General features: G+C 41.4%; 1 protein-coding gene across 1 annotated transcript in view; it reads left to right on the forward strand.

Annotated features, from left to right (window-relative positions):
* LOC106084309 (uncharacterized) overlaps positions 1 to 17,896 on the forward strand; it is a 165,069-nt gene that overhangs the window by 52,463 nt on the left and 94,710 nt on the right. Inside the window, exon 5 of the mRNA XM_059367100.1 lies at positions 5,816 to 5,940. Within this exon, the coding sequence (XP_059223083.1) occupies positions 5,816 to 5,940 (125 nt within the window). The remainder of the gene's footprint in view (positions 1 to 5,815; positions 5,941 to 17,896) is intronic.

The raw sequence follows: 17,896 nt of genomic DNA on the forward strand, positions 1-17,896 counted from the left end.
AGTGATAGCATGTCCAGGGCATAAGGTGTAGATGATGAGACGTTGGAACTTTCCTATGTCATTGCCCGGCTTTCGCGGCTAATAGACACTGGAACTTAGGCGGGGACACAATACCAGACATGAACCATCTTAGGGCAATGGTATGGAAAACATTAAGGGGTTTGTAAGTAGAACAAAATTTTCTTCTTCAAAGTTACCTTTGAGTTTTAGAGCGCTCAACTAGCCGTTTACTGGCTAAGGTGTACCGTGGTACCCTATACCACTAATGTGGTACAGGGTATTATAACTTGTAACACCCAGAAGGAAGAGAGATAGACCCATTGATAAGTATACCGATCGACTCAGAATCACTTTCGGATTCGATTTATCTATGTCCGTCGGTGTGTCTGTAAGTCTGTCTGTCTGTCCGTCTGTCTGTCCATCCGTCTGTCTGTCCGTCTGTCTGCCTGTCCGTCTGTCTGCTCATCTGTCTGTTCATCTGTCTATCCGTCTGTCTGCCTGTCTGTCCGTCCGTCTGTCCATGTTAATTGTGTGCAAAGTACAGGTCGCAGTTTTCATCCGATCGTCTTAAAATTTGTTACAGGCATATTTTTTGGCCTGTAGACGAAACCCATCCAAATTGGAAAAAATCGGTTCAGATTTGGATATAGCTCTCATATATATGTTCGTCCGATTTTCAGTAATAATGCAATAAAATGATCTTTTGTTAACCGATTCTCTCGAAATTTGGCAGAAAGGATTTTCTTATGACATTCGACGTTACCGGTGAATATCATGGAAATCGGTTCAGATTTAGATATAGCTGCCATTTATATATATCGCCCGATTTTCCCTCCTAGAGCTACTGCAAGCGCATTTATTGACCAATCTTTCCAAAACTTTGTAAAACGATTTCCTCGACGACTGTCACAGTATCTGAGAAGTTTGCTTGAAATCGGTTCAGATTTAGATATAGCTCCCATATATATGTTCGCCCGATTCGCAGTAATATTGCAATAAAATGTTCGTTTGTTAACCGATTTTCTTGAAATTTGGCAGGAATGATTTTCTTATGACTTTCGACTTTACTGGTGACTTTCATTAAAATCGGTTCAGATTTAGATATAGCTCTCATTTATATATATCGTCCGATTTTCACTCCTAGAGCCATTGCAAGCGCATGTATTGACCAATCTTCCCAAAAATTTGAGCAACGATTTCCTCGACGACTGTCACAGTATCTGAGAAGTTTGCTTGAAATCGGTTCAGATGTAGATATAGCTCCCATATATATGTTCGCCCGATTTGCAGTAATATTGCAATAAAATGGTCGTTTGTTAACCGATTCTCTCGAAATTTGGCAGGAAGGATTTTCTCTTGACTCTCGACATTACCGATGAATTTCATGGAAATCGGTTCAGTTGTAGATATAGCTGTCATATATATACATATATATACAGGGTGGCTGATGAATATTGCTACAATGATGAATATTGCTACATTTTTTTTTCGGTGTATGGAATATATTTTTCTTTTATTCATGTTAAATTAAATTATTAAATTAATTATTAAATTATTATTAATTAAATTAATTAATTAATTAATTAAATTAATTATTAAATTATTATTATTAAATAGAAAAAAAGTTATTACATTTTTTTTTGGTAGCGGCTTTCATCAGCCACCCTGTATATCGCCCGATTTTCACCTCAAGAGCCACTGTAAGCGCATTGTTTGATCAAACTAGCCGAAATTTTGCACAACGCTTTCCTAGACGACTATCACAATATTTGAGAAGTTTTCTCGAAATCGGTTCAGAATTAGATGTAGCTCCCATATACATATGTTCTTCAGATTTTGGGTAACTTGCAATAATGTTGTCATTTGTCACCCGTTGTTAATACAGTTTGATCATGTTTGCTTCCCGAGGTCCATCAAATTTGGTTCGGAATTGGATATAGCTCCCACATTGTACTTATAGGGTAGGTGTATGGTATCATACAGTCTGCACCGCCCGATGTTTGCCCAACTACTAGTCGTCAGACTAACACATGAGGAAGAGACGTATAAACCAGTGGGATGCGCAGTTCGTCCCCAGCTTTTAAGTAAATGTGATGTTTCAGATTCAGATACTGCCGTGTTAATGAAACAATCATCGCAGCGGAATCGAGAGATGAGGACAATGGGAGATGCACCTCATTGATAAGAATACCGATTGGTTTAGAATCACTTCCTGATTCGAAGTAACCATATCAGTCAGTCGCCACAATATTTGTCCGAACTTTCATCCACAATGAAATTTCTTCAACATTTATCCAGACTTCAATATAGCCCCATATATTTATTTCATACGATATTATCTTCTATGGCTGTGATAGCCGACAAAAGACATTTCAGCACTTTGCATTCTCCGCTTGTGGCCTCTTCACTTGTTTTGTTACTCAAAACATACGAAATAATCGTTCATCCTTTTTAATATGCATGACAATCTAAAAGCCATATACAATATGAGTTCAATTGAAGGCTTAAATATTTATCACCAAAACTCACAACATTGTCAATGGTCATATCGACCATGCAACGACCTACATCTCTGGGCTCCATAACCTCTCGACAAGGACATTAAGTCATTGAAGCAGAATGCAGGTGATATGAGATCCCGATAATTTGTAATGCACAGGGCTCAAAATTGCAAACAACCACATTTCAATAGGGAGGAGGAAATGTTGATGAAGTTCTAGTTCACATTGCAGTAGCCCAGTCAACAGGGCTAACACACACGTAAACCCAACTGAGTTCAATAGCAAAGCGTAATAAAGTAATTAATTTTCTAGTTGCAAAGCTTTCATATACCGCACGAAAGGGCTTCGACACAATAGAAAATAGAGAGAGGGAGAGAGAGAATACATAGTACCACAAACACCTACACATACGCACACAGCTACAATGGCAGATGTGAAAGAAGGCATTAAATAGGATAACTGTTTCATTCAAAGAAATTAATTATTTAATAGAAATTCTTCTGTAAATATTCCACACATTCGTTGCGATTACCGGTTGGATGGGTATGTATCCTTAGGAGGCAACATTTTACTTCCGATGGTGTGAGGAAATATAAAAGTAAATCCAGAATTAAATCAGAAATATCATTGAAATATTAACAGTAATTTATTATTTGGAGAACTCATTCTTCTTGGTTTGCATTATTCCAGAATATGGATTTCTAGAACAATCTAAGATACAAAAGTAAACAGTTTGTGCCAACCTATTGAAGAAATTCCATTAGAACAATGACTATTGTGGCAACTAGATGATACAGAAGTTTAACAGTTTTTATAGCCTACACCGCTACCGTGGTACAGGTGCATTGTGGTGCATTTGTTTGTAACACCCAGAAGGAAGAGAGATAGACCCTTTGATTAGTAAACCGATTGACTCAGAACCACCGAGGCCACCGTAGTGCAGAGATTAGCATGTCCGCCTATGACTTCGAACGCCTGGGTTCGAATCCTGGCGAGACCATCAGAAAACATTTTCAGCGGTGGTTTTCCCCTCCTAATGCTGACAACATTTGTGAGGTACTATGCCATGTAGAACTTCTCTCCAAAAAGGTGTCACACTGCGGCACGCCGTTCGGACTCGGCTATAAAAAGGAGGCCTCTTATCATTGAGCTTAAACTTGAATCATGCTGGGCTCATTGATATGCGAGAAGTTTGCCCGTATTTCTTAGTGGACTGTTCATGGGCAAAATTTGCAATTTCACACTACTACTGTGGTACAGAGTATTATAACTTGGTGCATTTGTTTGTAACACCCATAAGGAAGAGAGATAGGCCCTTTGATTAGTACACCGATCGACTCAGAACCACTTTCCGATGAGATTTAGCTATATCCGTCTGTCTGTCTGTCCGTCTGTCTGTCTGTCCGTCTGTCTGTCTGTCCGTCTGTCTGTCTGTCCATCTGTCTGTCCGTCGGTTTGTCCGTCTGTCTGTACGTCTGTCTGCCCGTCTGTCTGTCCGTCTGTCTGTCCGTCTGTCTGTCCGTCTGTCTGTCCGTCTGTCTGTCCGTCTGTCTGTCCGTCTGTCTGTCCGTCTGTCTGTCCGTCTGTCTGTCCGTCTGTCTGTCCGTCTGTCTGTCCGTCTGTCTGTCCGTCTGTCTGTCCGTCTGTCTGTCCGTCTGTCTGTCCGTCTGTCTGTCCGCCTGTCTGTCTGTCCGTCTGTCTGTCTGTCCGCCTGTCTGTCTGTCCGTCTGTCTGTCTGTCCGACTGTCTGTTCGTCTGTCTGTCTGTACATCTGTCTGTCCGTCTGTCTGTCCGTCTGTCTGTCCGTCTGTCTTTCCGTCTGTCTGTCCGTCTGTTTGTCCGTCTGTCTGTCCGTCTGTCTGTCCGTCTGTCTGTCAGTCTGTCTGTCCGTCTGTCTGTCCGTTTGTCTGTCCGTCTGTCTGTCTGTCCGTTTTCTGTCCGTCTGTCTGTCAGGGTATACAAATGTGCAGGGTATAAAAATGAAATTCACCAGTAATGTCGACAGTCACAAGAAAACTCTTTCTGCCAAATTTCTAGAGAATCGGTGAACAAATGACCATTTTATTGCATTATTACTGAAAATCGTACGAACATATATATGAGAGCTATATCTAGATCTGAACCGATTTCGAGCAAACTTCTCTGATACTGTCACAGTCGTCGAGGAAAACGTTGTACGAAGTTTTGGGAAAATTGGTCAATAAATGCACTTGCATTGGCTCTAGGAGTTAAAATCAGGCGATATATATATATGTGAGAGCTATATCTAAATCTGAACCGATTTCCATGAAATTCACCAGTAATGTCGACAGTCATAAGAAAACTCTTTCTGCAGAATTTCGAGAGAATCGGTTAACAAAAGACCATTTTATTGCATTATTACCGAAAATCGGACGAATATATATATGGGAACTATATCAAAATCTGAACCGATTTCGAGGAAACTTCTCAGACACTGTCACAGTCGTCGAGGAAAACGTTTTACGAAGTTTTGGGAAGATTGGTCAATAAATGCGCTTGCAATGACTCTAGGGGTGAAAATCAGGAAATTCACCAGTAATGTCGAGAGTCAAAAGAAAATCCTTCCTGCCTAATTTCAAGAGAATCGGTGAACAAATTACCATTTTATTGTATTATTACTGAAAATCGTACGAACATATATAGGAGAGCTATATCTAAATCTGAACCGATTTTTTCCAATTTCAATAGGCTTTGTCTCTAGGCCGTAAAACATGCCTGCACCAATTTTTAAGACGATCAGATGAAAACTGCGACCTGTACTTTGTACACAAATTAACATGGACAGACGGACATACAGACGGACGGACAGACAGACGGAAATATCTAAATCGAATCAGAAAGTGATTCTGAGTCGATCGGTATACTTATCAATGGGTCCATCTCTCTTTGGCTTTATCATAACTATTCAACTCAAGGATGAGTCGAAACAAAGATTATCTTCAACTAACATTAAGTATCGTTTCAAATGAAGAAAATGTTGACATAGCCACAATGTTACAAGCTACCATACATCAAATTGCGAAAAACACATGGATAAGCTGTGTGAGTGTATATGCAAGTGTTTGCACATGCATGCAAATGAATGCTATCGAATGTTCTTTACAACGAATTCTTAAAGGCGAATTCAGTTCCATCACACACACCACACACATACACGCACACGTATACAAATCTCCCTTCACTTAAGCATTTTCTTTCAAGTGAACATGAATGCATACATACTCGCATACTCGTACCTAAGTAAATATGTATCTCTCACAAACTTAATGCTGTTGTCTTGTTTACCTTTGCAGTTCAAACGATAAATGGCTAACGAGTCGAGTTACCATTACAGATGCCAAACTCTCTGACAGCGGCAATTATTCATGTTCGATTGGCAGACTCTTCACAGCCATTGTCCAGGTGCAAGTGCTGACAGGTGAGTAGAGCACAACAAAAGAAGATCGGCAAATGAATGGACGCCAATATGTATTCGAACAACAAGAATGCGGTGTGGAAGAAGCATAACAATGACTTCTTTGTTTCTTCTTGGCCATCTTCCGCGTCTTCTTGCTGGCATACGTTCATTGTTCGAATGCTCGATTGTGACACAATTTCCTTTCATTTCATTTTAATTAATTTAACGAACACACGTTCATTTCATTTTACTTTACTTTTACGGTTTATCGTCTTTGGTTTCATTGGAGCACTTCTTGCGTGTTTACCCTAGGTCGCAAGGTGCAGTTTGTAAATATAACCATGTGCTCTTGGAGATTCTTGTTGTTCTTAACTTAATGCGACATTGGTTGACACATTCTGGTAATTAATTTACATTTAATTTTACACTTGTTTGTCAAATGGTACATCTGTGCAATGATATTGAACCCATCAGAAGGGATAATCAGTTGCCTATGTGTTGGTGTTCAATGGAAGAATGTGCAATTTGAGGGAAATTTAAGCACGTTTGGCAGCAGTTGCGGCAATAGGTATCTGATTACTCCTCAGAGTGTTCAAATATACCTAGACTCAAAGTTACTTTGATGTTTTAAAATTTTATCAGGTATCTGCACTTAATTGACTATTTTAACTATGACTATAAATATGCAATCAAAACAAAAAGAGTTAGTTGGGTGTTGTAGGTGCCAAAATAAATAGAAACAAGTAAAAAGGCGTTAAGTTCGGTCAAACCGAACTTTGGATACCCAAACCATGTAAACCACCCTTCATCAAAATCCGGTGAAAATTGCATACCTTCTGTCCCATAGCAGTTATGTTGAAATATGATCCGATTTGGACCAAATACACGTTGTTCAATTGTGTATAACAAAATATTGGTCTTTCTAGTAGCTATACATAAAAATAAACCAATCAGAACCATATACAACATGGATGTCGAAAAGCCTAACATAAGTCACTGTGTCAAATTTCAATGAAATCGGATTGTAAATGCGCCTTCTATGGTGCCAAGACTTTAAATCGAGATATCGGTCTACATGGCAACCATATCCAAATCTGGATCGATTTGGGCCAAGGTGCAGAAAAATATCAAAAAGCCTAACACAATGCACTGTCTAAAATTTCGAACAAATCGGACAATAAATGCGCCTTTTATAGGCCCAAAACCTTAAATCCAGAGATCGGTCTATATGGCAGCTATATCGAAATCTGGACCTATCTATGCCATATTGCAATAGTATGTCAAGGGGCTTAACTTAACTGACTGTCCTAAATTTTGGGCACATTGGACAATAAATGCGCCTTAAATAGGCTCAAAACCTTAAATTGAGAGATCGGTCCGTATGGCAGCTATATCCAAATCTGAACAATTCAGGGCAAAATTGACGAAGAATGTTGAAGGGCCCAACACAACTCACTGTCCCAAATTTTGGCAAAATCGGATAATAAATGTAGCTTTTATGGGCCCAAGGCCGTAAATCTCGGTCTATATGGCAGCTATATCCAAATCTGGACCGGTCTGAGCCAAATTGACGAAGGATGTTGAAGGGCCCAACACAACTCAGTGTCTCAAATTTCAGCAAAATGGGACATTAATGTGAGTTTTATGGGCCTAAGATCCTTAATCGGAGCATCCGTCTATGTGGGAGCTATATACAAATCTGGACCGATCTGGGCCAAATTGACGAAGGATGTCGAAGGGCCTAACAAAACTCACTGTCCTAGTTTTGTGCCTGCACCAAAGCCATCGGTTTGATGTTTAATTCTTTGGTGGAACTTCCGGACTTCATTCTGACTCCTGAACATCTCAATTCGCTCACACGCACATTTTTCCATTTCCTTTTTCTTTCTGCGGAATAGAAGTTTCTCCTCTCTCCTTTTCATCTGGCGCGTTGCTACTGATTGCAGGGTTACTCTATATGCCGCATTCTTGGCTTCAGTAGCATCTCGGCACTCTTTGTCGTACCATGGGTTTCTTGGAGAAGGCTTCCGGCGCCATTATATCTTCGGAACAAAGAGCGCTTTCATCAAGCAGTTGGGTCAGTCGAGTGAAGAATGCCGCTGCCATTTGTTGTGTTTGCAGCCTTCAATGTCCAAAGCAGTGTCAGATCGTACTTTCCTCGCCATGTTAAAACGGGTGCGAACCTTTGCTGCAACAAGGTAATGATACGAATCTATATTCGCCCCATGGATAGATTGTACATCTAACACGCTGGATGAATACCTTCCATCTATAACAACGTGATCAAATTGGTTCTCGTGTTTTGGTCGGGTGACAGCCATGTGGCTATGTGAATATTTTTAAGTTGAAATCTGGTGCTACTTACTACCATGTTATTTGCCGCCGCGGCGAAATCTATCAGCCTCATCTCGTGGAGGCTAAACTTTCCGACTGTTGGACAAAAAATGTCTTCCTTCCCTATCTTCGCATAAAAATCTCTCATATTCTCTCTCTAGGTGCTCGTGGAAAATATCCTTGGTCTGTTCGTTTTTGTCTTCCGTCGGGGCATGGGCAAAATAAGGCTGATGTTGAAGATTAAAGCTGGAGACAAGGTGTTTCAGTCTCCGACTAACCACAAATCCACAGCCAAATTCATGCCTCGTGTTATGGCAGCTATAGCATAGTTCGTCACCTTTTGGTGTTGTAGAGACGCCATTCCCGTATACTGCACCTTCTCCATAAAGAGTGCCGACATTCCAGGTGCAGATCCGCAAACCATGGTCCATTTTTCGTTTGCGTAGGTCGGCAACGTTGGGGGGGTCCGTTTTTACTATTCCTTTGTTTCTCATAGTAGATCTCATAGTTCTCCGGGGGCAAATTACTGGCCCAGAGCCCCAACAGCATGTGTTTTGTGGGATTGCACATGTATCCCTCGTTATGGAGAGCCGATAGACTGGTTCCCTGGTTTAGGGAGATATACTCTGCTTGTATCAGAAAATCATATATACCTGTGGGTCATCTTCATGCCGAAAGCAGGAAAACCCTACCACACGAAGGCGAAAGATTTTCGTCCTATTAGTATGTCATCCTTTATTGTAAAGACTCTTGAGAGGTTGATAGAAACATATCTTAGGACGAAGATCCCTGGAGATCGCCTATCGCGGCAGCAGCATGCATATAGGGAAGGCAAATCCATTGAAACAGCCCTTCACGTCCTAGTCGGCTACATAGAGGGTTCTCGCTCACAAGAAAGGGCAAGAAAGGCAACTCTTGCTCTATACACCTGCAAGAGAGTCATTGGCAAAAGTTGGGGATTTAGACCGCGTGTCATGCATTGGGTATATACTGCAATTGTCAGAACTATCATGCTATATGGTGTAGTGGAAGGCGCCTCAAAAATCCACCTACTGCTCAATACTTAGCCGGATCCAAAGGGTGGCTTGTTTGTGCATCACAGCTGCACTGAGGACGACACCATCTAATGCACTGAATTTAATGGTCCACCTAATGCCTCTGGACATTGTGGCTAGACAAATTGCAGCGACCACTGCCGTGAGGTTAAGGGAGCTTTCTCATTGGCCATGTGGCGGCTACGGACACTGTGGTTTACTTGATACAATATCCCATGTTCCAGGTAGTGTGGATTACACCCCACCTGAGCCGCTTTTTAATAAAAATTGCAGTATCACTATTCCTGATTGAACCGATTGGAACTACGATATCCCTGATAAAAAAAGTTACATAGATTTTTATACGGATGGTTCCAAACTAGACGACCAGGTGGGCTTTGGAGTGTACTCTAAAGATCAAGAACTGGTCATATCGAAGGGGTTACCCGACCACTGCAGTGTGTATCAAGCAGAGATCCTTGCAATTAAGAAGGTGGAGGAATAGCTAAGAAATAATGTCATAACGTCGATTGGCATAAATATCTTCTCAGATAGCCAGGCAGCCATTAAATCCCTGGAGAACGTATTTCTGAACACAAAAACCGCCCTCGACTGTCGCAGATCTCCCAACGAGATGACTGAACAGATCAAAAGCGGATGAGCTTGCGAGACTAGGAACTTCCCTATACATTCCAGGGATACTGGAATCTGTGGGTTTGACTCAATGATAGATGGTCACAAAGAGGGGGCTGTGAGCAATGCTTTCATTGGCTAGAACAGACGTCTCAGCAATAGTGTCCTTCATAACAGGTCACTGTCTAATCGGAGAACATGCTGACAGACTGAAGGTTGCCAGCACGACTTTTGCAGAAACTGTAAGGACACCGAAGAAGAAAAGACTATAGAACGCACTAGCAGTCAGAAGAAGATCCACTTTAGGTTTCCATTTCTTTGAGAACCTGTCTGATTTAGCGGATGTGAACATTCGCAAGTTATTGGGCTATTTAAAGCGATCTGGATGGTTCAACGGTAGGAACTAAAAGACACCTTCCTTCTTCTGTTCCTGTGGTATTACAATGGACGAAAACGTCTAAGTGAGCCTGATGGCAGACTGCCACTTAAACCTAACCTAACCTACTTTTGAAGTAAATTTTTGCACAGTGCGTCGTACGAATTAGTCTAGAGTACGCAGGTCCCTTATCGATGAACTGAAACTTTAATCGGGCAGCACAGAAGTGTCCCCAATGTTTGTTAATCGAATAATCGTGGACAAATTTGCATTTTATTTTTGCAACCAGAATAGACAGCCAGACGGACGAACTTCAGAGGAGGCTTTACAATGATGGAGATTTATCTGCAGAAACCAGACTATTGTAAAGGTTCAGATTTTCCACAACACTTACGTTAGTCTCACAACTGATGCGCACTGCTCTTTTTCAGGGCAAGGTAGAGGGATTTCCCATTTCCAGCAATCTGTCAGATTTTTGCTGAGTCGTTGCCTGAGTCTCCAACCAAACGCTTTTAACCACCTACAGCCATAGCTAGTTTAACCAGTAAGATCAACTCTTTTAGGCTTGTTTCGCTCAGAGAAAAGATGAAATTTCTCTTTACAATTTACAAATGCTTGCCACCCGACATGCTTCTCTCTTGGGCACATTTTCAATTCCATGATTACTCTCCTATATTGTACAGAGCAATAAGCTGAAGCTTATTGGGATTAAATTTACAACAACACCAATATTTGCTTAAAAATCCCCAAAATTCTTCGAATTACAATTGACATCAAGATGACCTCTTGCCAAATATTCCAATTAAATTAGCAAATACCAAATAACAATTTCGTTTACCACAATCTGATGATACCAAATTACAGTCATTCGTATCACCCCTCAAGCATTTGAATTACGGCATTCAAGGAACTTGTGGCAATGTCAACAACTTTTAGTTTTGTTTCCCTTGCAATTATCGGGTGTGTATGAATGTATGTTGGTGTGTGCGTGTGTGTGTGTGCGTGTATATGTGCTTGTTTGCACTGCTGCTGATTATGGACACATACAACAATAGATTTGCAATTAATACCTTTACGATTTGTCGAATCATGATTTGCTTATCATGATTTGCACTTTCACATCTATTGACAAACACAAAGACTGTGGGATAAAAACTTAAATTTTATGAAAGCAATTTTTCTGGGAAAATGGATTTGCAAATGGAAAGTTGTCTGAAGATGTTCTAAATAACAAAGCAAAATAAAACCCAAAACCGAATTGAAAAAAAATCAAAATTTGCCAACAACCCACAGTAGAATGACCACAATCGAATCTTTACTACCAGACAGAGGTAGCACGTACGAAATAATACCCTTGTTCTGAGAAGGATATGTGATTATCAGCTTAAAGACGTGTAACTTGGAAGTCTTGTATGGCAACACCTTCTTTGAACATCTTTACTGAAGCTTAGTAACAAGTAAAAAGGCGTTAATTTCGGACGGGACGAACTTTGGATACTCATCACCTCGAGTATATATGTAAACCACCTTTCATCAAAATCCAGTGAAAATTGCATACCTTATGTCCCATTGCAGTTATATCGAAATATGATCCGATTTGGACCAAATATTAAGAAGTACAGTAGCTATATCTTAAAACATACCGATTTGAACCATATACAACAACAAGTTGCAGAACAATGTCGATGAGCCTAACACAACTCACTGCCCGAATTTCTGCGAAATCGGACAATAAATGCGCCTTTTATGGCCCCAAAACCTTAAATCGAGAGATCGGCTATATGGCAGCTATATCCAAATCTGGACCGATCTGAGCCAAATTAAAGAAAAGTTTCGAAGCGCCTAACACAAGACACTGTCCCAAATTTCAGCAAAATCGGATAATAAATGTGGCTTTTATGGACTAAAGACCCCAAACCGGAGGATCGGTCTATATGGCAGCTATATCCAAATCTGAACCGATCCGGGCCAAATTGACGAAGGATGTCGTAGGGCCTACCACAACTCACTGTCCCAAATTTCAGCAAAATCGGGTAATAAATGTGGCTTTTATGGGCCTTAGACACTAAATCGGAGGATCGGTCTATATGGCAGCTATATCCAAATCTGGACCGATCCGGGCCAAATTGACGAAGGATGTCGTAGGGCCTAACACAACTCACTGTCCGAAATTTCAGCAAAATCGGGTAATAAAATGTGGCTTTTATGGGCCTTAGACACTAAATCGGAGGATCGGTCTATATGGCAGCTATATCCAAAGCTGGACCGATTCGGGCCAATTTCACGAAGGATATCGTAGGGCATAACACAACTCACTGTCCCAAATTTCAGTAAAATCGGATAATAAATGTGGCTTTTATGGCCCTAAGACACTAAATCGGAGGATCGGTCTATATGGCAGCTATATCCAAAGCTGGACCGATTCGGGCCAATTTCACGAAGGATATCGTAGGGCATAACACAACTCACTGTCCCAAATTTCAGTAAAATCGGATAATAAATGTGGCATTTATGGCCCTAAGACACTAAATCGGAGGATCGGTCTATATGGCAGCTATATCTAAATCTGAACCGATCTGAGCCAAATTAAAGAAAAGTTTCGAAGCGCCTAACACAAGACACTGTCCCAAATTTCAGTAAAATCGGATAATAAATGTGGCTTTTATGGACCTAAGACCCCAAACCGAAGGATCGGCTTATATGGCAGCTATATCCAAATCTGAACCGATCCGGGCCAATTTCACGAAGGATGTCGTAGGGCATAACACAACTTACTGTCCCGAATTTCGGCGAAATCGGACAATAAATTCGCCTTTTATGGCCCCAAAACCTTAAATCGAGAGATCGGTCTATATGGCAGCTATATCCAAATCTGGACCGATCTGAGCCAAATTAAAGAAAAGTTTCGAAGCGCCTAACACAAGACACTGTCCCAAATTTCAGTAAAATCGAATAATAAATGTGGCTTTTATGGACCTAAGACCCCAAACCGAAGGATCGGCTTATATGGCAGCTATATCCAAATCTGAACCGATCCGGGCCAATTTCACGAAGGATATCGTAGGGCATAACACAACTCACTGTCCCATATTTCAGTAAAATCGGATAATAAATGTGGCTTTTATGGGCCTAAGACACTAAATCGGAGGATCGGTCTATATGGCAGTTATATCCAAATCTGGACCGATCCGGGCCAATTTAACGAAGGATGTCGAAGGGCCCAACACTACTCACTGTCCCAAATTTCAGTAAAATCGGATAATTAATGTGGCTTTTATGGGCCTAAGACACTAAATCGGAGGATCGGTCTATATCGCAGCTATATCCAAATCTGGACCGATCTGGGTCAAATTGACGAAGGATATCGTAGGGCATAACACAACTCACTGTCCCAAATTTCAGCAAAATCGGGTAATAAATGTGGCTTTTATGGGCCTAAGACACTAAATCGGAGGATCGGTCTATATCGCAGCTATATCCAAATCTGAACCGATCCGGGCCAATTTCACGAAGGATATCGTAGGGCATAACACAACTCACTGTCCCAAATTTCAGTAAAATCGGATAATTAATGTGGCTTTTATGGGCCTAAGACACTAAATCGGAGGATTGGTCTATATGGCAGCTATATCCAAATCTGGACCAATCTGAATCAAATTTAAGAAGGATATCGTAGGGCCTAACACAACTCGCTGTCCCAAATTTCAGCAAAATCGGGTAATAAATGTGGCTTTTATGGGCCTTAGACCCTAAATCGGAGGATCGGTCTATATAGCAGCTATATCCAAATCTGGACCAATCTTAACCAAATTGACGAAGAATGTCGAAGGGATTAGCACAACTCACTGTCCCAAATTTCAGCAAAATCGGGTAATAAATGTGGCTTTTATGGACCTTAGACCTCAAACCGAAGGATCGGTCTATATGGCAGCTATATCCAAATCTAGACCGATCTGGGCCAAATTGACGAAGGATGTCGTAGGGCCTAACGCAACTCACTTTCCCAAATATCAGTAAAATCGGATAATAAATGTGGCTTTTATGCGCCTAAGACACTAAATCGGAGAATCGGTCTATATGGCAGCTATATCCAAATCTGAACCGATCTGAGCCAAATTGACTAAGGTTGTCGAATGGCCTAACACAACTCACTGTCCCAAATTTCAGCAAAATCGGGTAATAAATGTGGTTTTTGTGGACCTTAGACCCCAAACCGAAAGATCGGTCTATATGGCAGCTATATCCATATCTGGACCGATCTGAACCAAATTGACGAAGAATGTCGAAGGGCTTAGCACAACTCACTGTTTCAAATTTCAGCAAAATCGGATAATAAATGTGGCTTTTATTGGCCTAAGACCTTAAATCGGCGGATCGGTTCTGTTGGTATCGGCTTGGCGGTTGATATAGCCCCATAATATCAAGATATAGTCCGATATATCCCATCTTCGAACTTAACCTGCTTATGGACGAAAAAAGAATCTGTGGAAAGTTTTAGCTCAATATCTCTGCTTTTGAAGACTGTAGCGTGATTTCAACAGACAGGCGGACAGACGGACGGACATGTCTAGATCGTCTTAGATTTTTACGCTGAAATGAATATTTCGATGTGTTGCAAACAGAACGACAAAATGAAAATACCCCCATACTTCGGTGTGGGTATAAAAATATTGTTTCACAGTTCTCCAGGTAAACAGAAATTAGGGGCGAGAAACTCAACACAGCCAAACGACGTTGGAAACAGTACCGACTTTTTCATGATTCGGAAGACTAGGATAGGCAAAGAACCTAATACTGGAACATCAGGCAGTGCAGTGACAGGAAAGTCAATGCAAGCTAAGGAACAGGGGGCGGACGATGAGACCATCATCACCTACTCCCAAGAAGCCTGTTTTCTCAAGATTTGGAAGACTAGGATAGGCAAAGATCCTAATATTGGAACATCCGGCAATGCAAGGACGAGAAACTCAATACAGCCTAACGAACAGGGACTCGGCGATGTAACTTTTACTGACATTATCAACATTCGGAGGACTAGCACAACCAAAGAATCTAATACTGAAACATCAGGCGGTGCAGTGACAGGAAAGTTAATGCAGCCTAAAGAACAGGGAGATGACGATGAGACCTTCACCCATTCCCAACAAGGCCATTGAAATGAGGAACCATGATTGAGTTCATCGAGATAAACCTCCACCGGAGCCAGACACCTACACACGCTCTGATAGATAAAATCACCCAGAGCAGGATTCATATTGCCTTAATTCATGGACGACCCGGAACAAAGTCTCTGGACTAAACCATATCAGCTACCAATTATTCTATGCTAACACTGGTACTCGGCCGAGGACCTGCGTTATTTGTCATAAAAATTTGAATTATATATTTTCCCCAGAGTTGTCAACCTCGCATGCCACAGTGATGAGACAGGGAGACGGTGGACCATACCTGGCATCACTTTATCTGCCTTTCAACTCTCCGACACCGCTACCCACGTCGGAGCTGCAACGGCTGGTAAGGACGGAAAAACAGACACGAAACGAAATACTAATAGGATGCGAAGCGAACTCTCACCATATTCCATGGAGTAGGACCAGCACTAATAAGCGGGGCCATGCCCTGGCTGAGTTCTTGAATGCTAACGACCTAATAACACTTAATATTGGTAACACCGCCACCTTTGTTAATAGGATTATGGAGGAGGTATTAGACGAGATGACACGTTCGGAAAATCTAATCGATGAGGTTAAGGATCAGTCTCCATGGAACACTCTTTCTTTGACCATCGCTACATTAGGTTTAGAATGGCACGGCCAGCGCCGAATCTGATAAGCTTCTATTGGGATGCCCAAAAAGTAATTGCGGATTTTTCATATAGTCGGCGTTGACAAATTTTTTCACAGCTTGTGACTCTGTAATTGCATTCTTTCTTCTGTCAGTTATCAGCTGCTACTTTTAGCTTGCTTTAGAAAAAAAGTGTAAAAAAAGTATTTTTTGATTAAAGTTCATTCTAAGCGTTATTAAAAATGCATTTACTTTCTTTTAAAAAATCCGCAATTACTATTTGGGCAACCCAATATTAGGAACAGATAGATGCCTTGTGGGTGCCATGAAACAAATATAAGGGAGAAAGTGGCTCAAGGCACGCCACAGGGGGACATTTTATCGTCACTCCTATGGGTGACCACCATAAGTGAACTATTACGGATGCTGACTGAGGAGAGATTTGAACCCGTCTGCTACGCAGACGATGTTATAATACTTCTAAGAGATATGGATCCGAATCAGCTATGCAGAAGGGCCGAAAGGGTCTTGCAGATGGCATATGACTGGACTAGACCAAGAAATTTCAATGGCGGTGTCGGTGTTTCAGAGAAGTGTGAAATATGCCTGTCCACGAGGAAGACCAAGGTGAGCCCATTCGACGCACCATATTTCCTCAATAGAACGACTACGATACCTGACAAGGTCAAATACTTAGGTATGATCTTGGATAGGAAACTGAATCGGAAATGTCACATTCAGGAGCGTACTGAGAAGGCTCATAGATGTAGGGCACTATGTAGACGGGCCTTAGGCTCGAAATAGGGCCTGAATCCGAGGATAGTCTATTGGCTCTACATGAGCGTGATTAGACCAATACTTACTTACGCCTCAGTAGTTTGGTGTACTGCTATGGAGAAAAAGGGAAACATAAGGACCATACAACAGGTGCAGAGAACAAGTTGTCGTGCGATGGGAGAATGGATTGAGAGTAGGAGCAACTCATACCATCGCTGTATAATCAAGGCGACGATAGGAAACCTGGAAGGAATGGAAAGGTTTCGGATCGGGTACCTGAGACGACACTTGAGGTCGAGTGCAAGGCACTGCTGCCAGCGGCACAGTTTTGGATTGACGGAACCCTTGATTTGCCATCCGGTAGCTCATGTTACACGGATGGATCAGCCATGTCCGTCCGTCCCTTTGTGCGTCTGTCGGTTGAAATCACGCTACAGTCTTTATAAATAAAGATATTGAGCTGAAATTTTGCACAGATTTGTTTTTGCCCAAAAGCAGTTCGAAGTTGAGCTACACTGACATCTATATGATGATATAGCCCCCATATAGACCGATCAGCCGATTTAAGGTTTTAGGCCCATAAAAGCCACATTTAGTATCCGATTTAGCTGAAATTTTAGACAGTAAGTAAGGTTAGGCCACTTGTCATCCTTCCTCAATTTGGCCACTATCGTTCTAAATTTGGATATAGCTGTCATATAGAGCGATCAGCTTATTTGAGATCTTAGACCCATGAAAGCCACAATTATTACCCGATTTGGATGAACTTTGAGACAGTTAGTTGCGCTAGACCCCTCGACATCCTTCTGCAATTTGGCGCAGATCGGTTCAGATTTGGATATAGCTGCCATGTAGACCGATCTCTTGATTTAAAGTTTTGGGCCTATTGTTCGATGTCGCCCAAATTTGGGACAGTGAGTTGTATTACGCCCTTCGACATCTTTCTGCAATTTGGTCCAGATTGGTCCAGATTTGAATACAGCTACCATATAGACTGATTTCTCGATTTATTGTCCGATGTCGCCGAAATTTGGGACAG

This window comes from Stomoxys calcitrans, chromosome 4 (assembly GCF_963082655.1).
Source record: "Stomoxys calcitrans chromosome 4, idStoCalc2.1, whole genome shotgun sequence".
Classification (NCBI taxonomy): Eukaryota; Metazoa; Arthropoda; class Insecta; order Diptera; family Muscidae; genus Stomoxys; species Stomoxys calcitrans.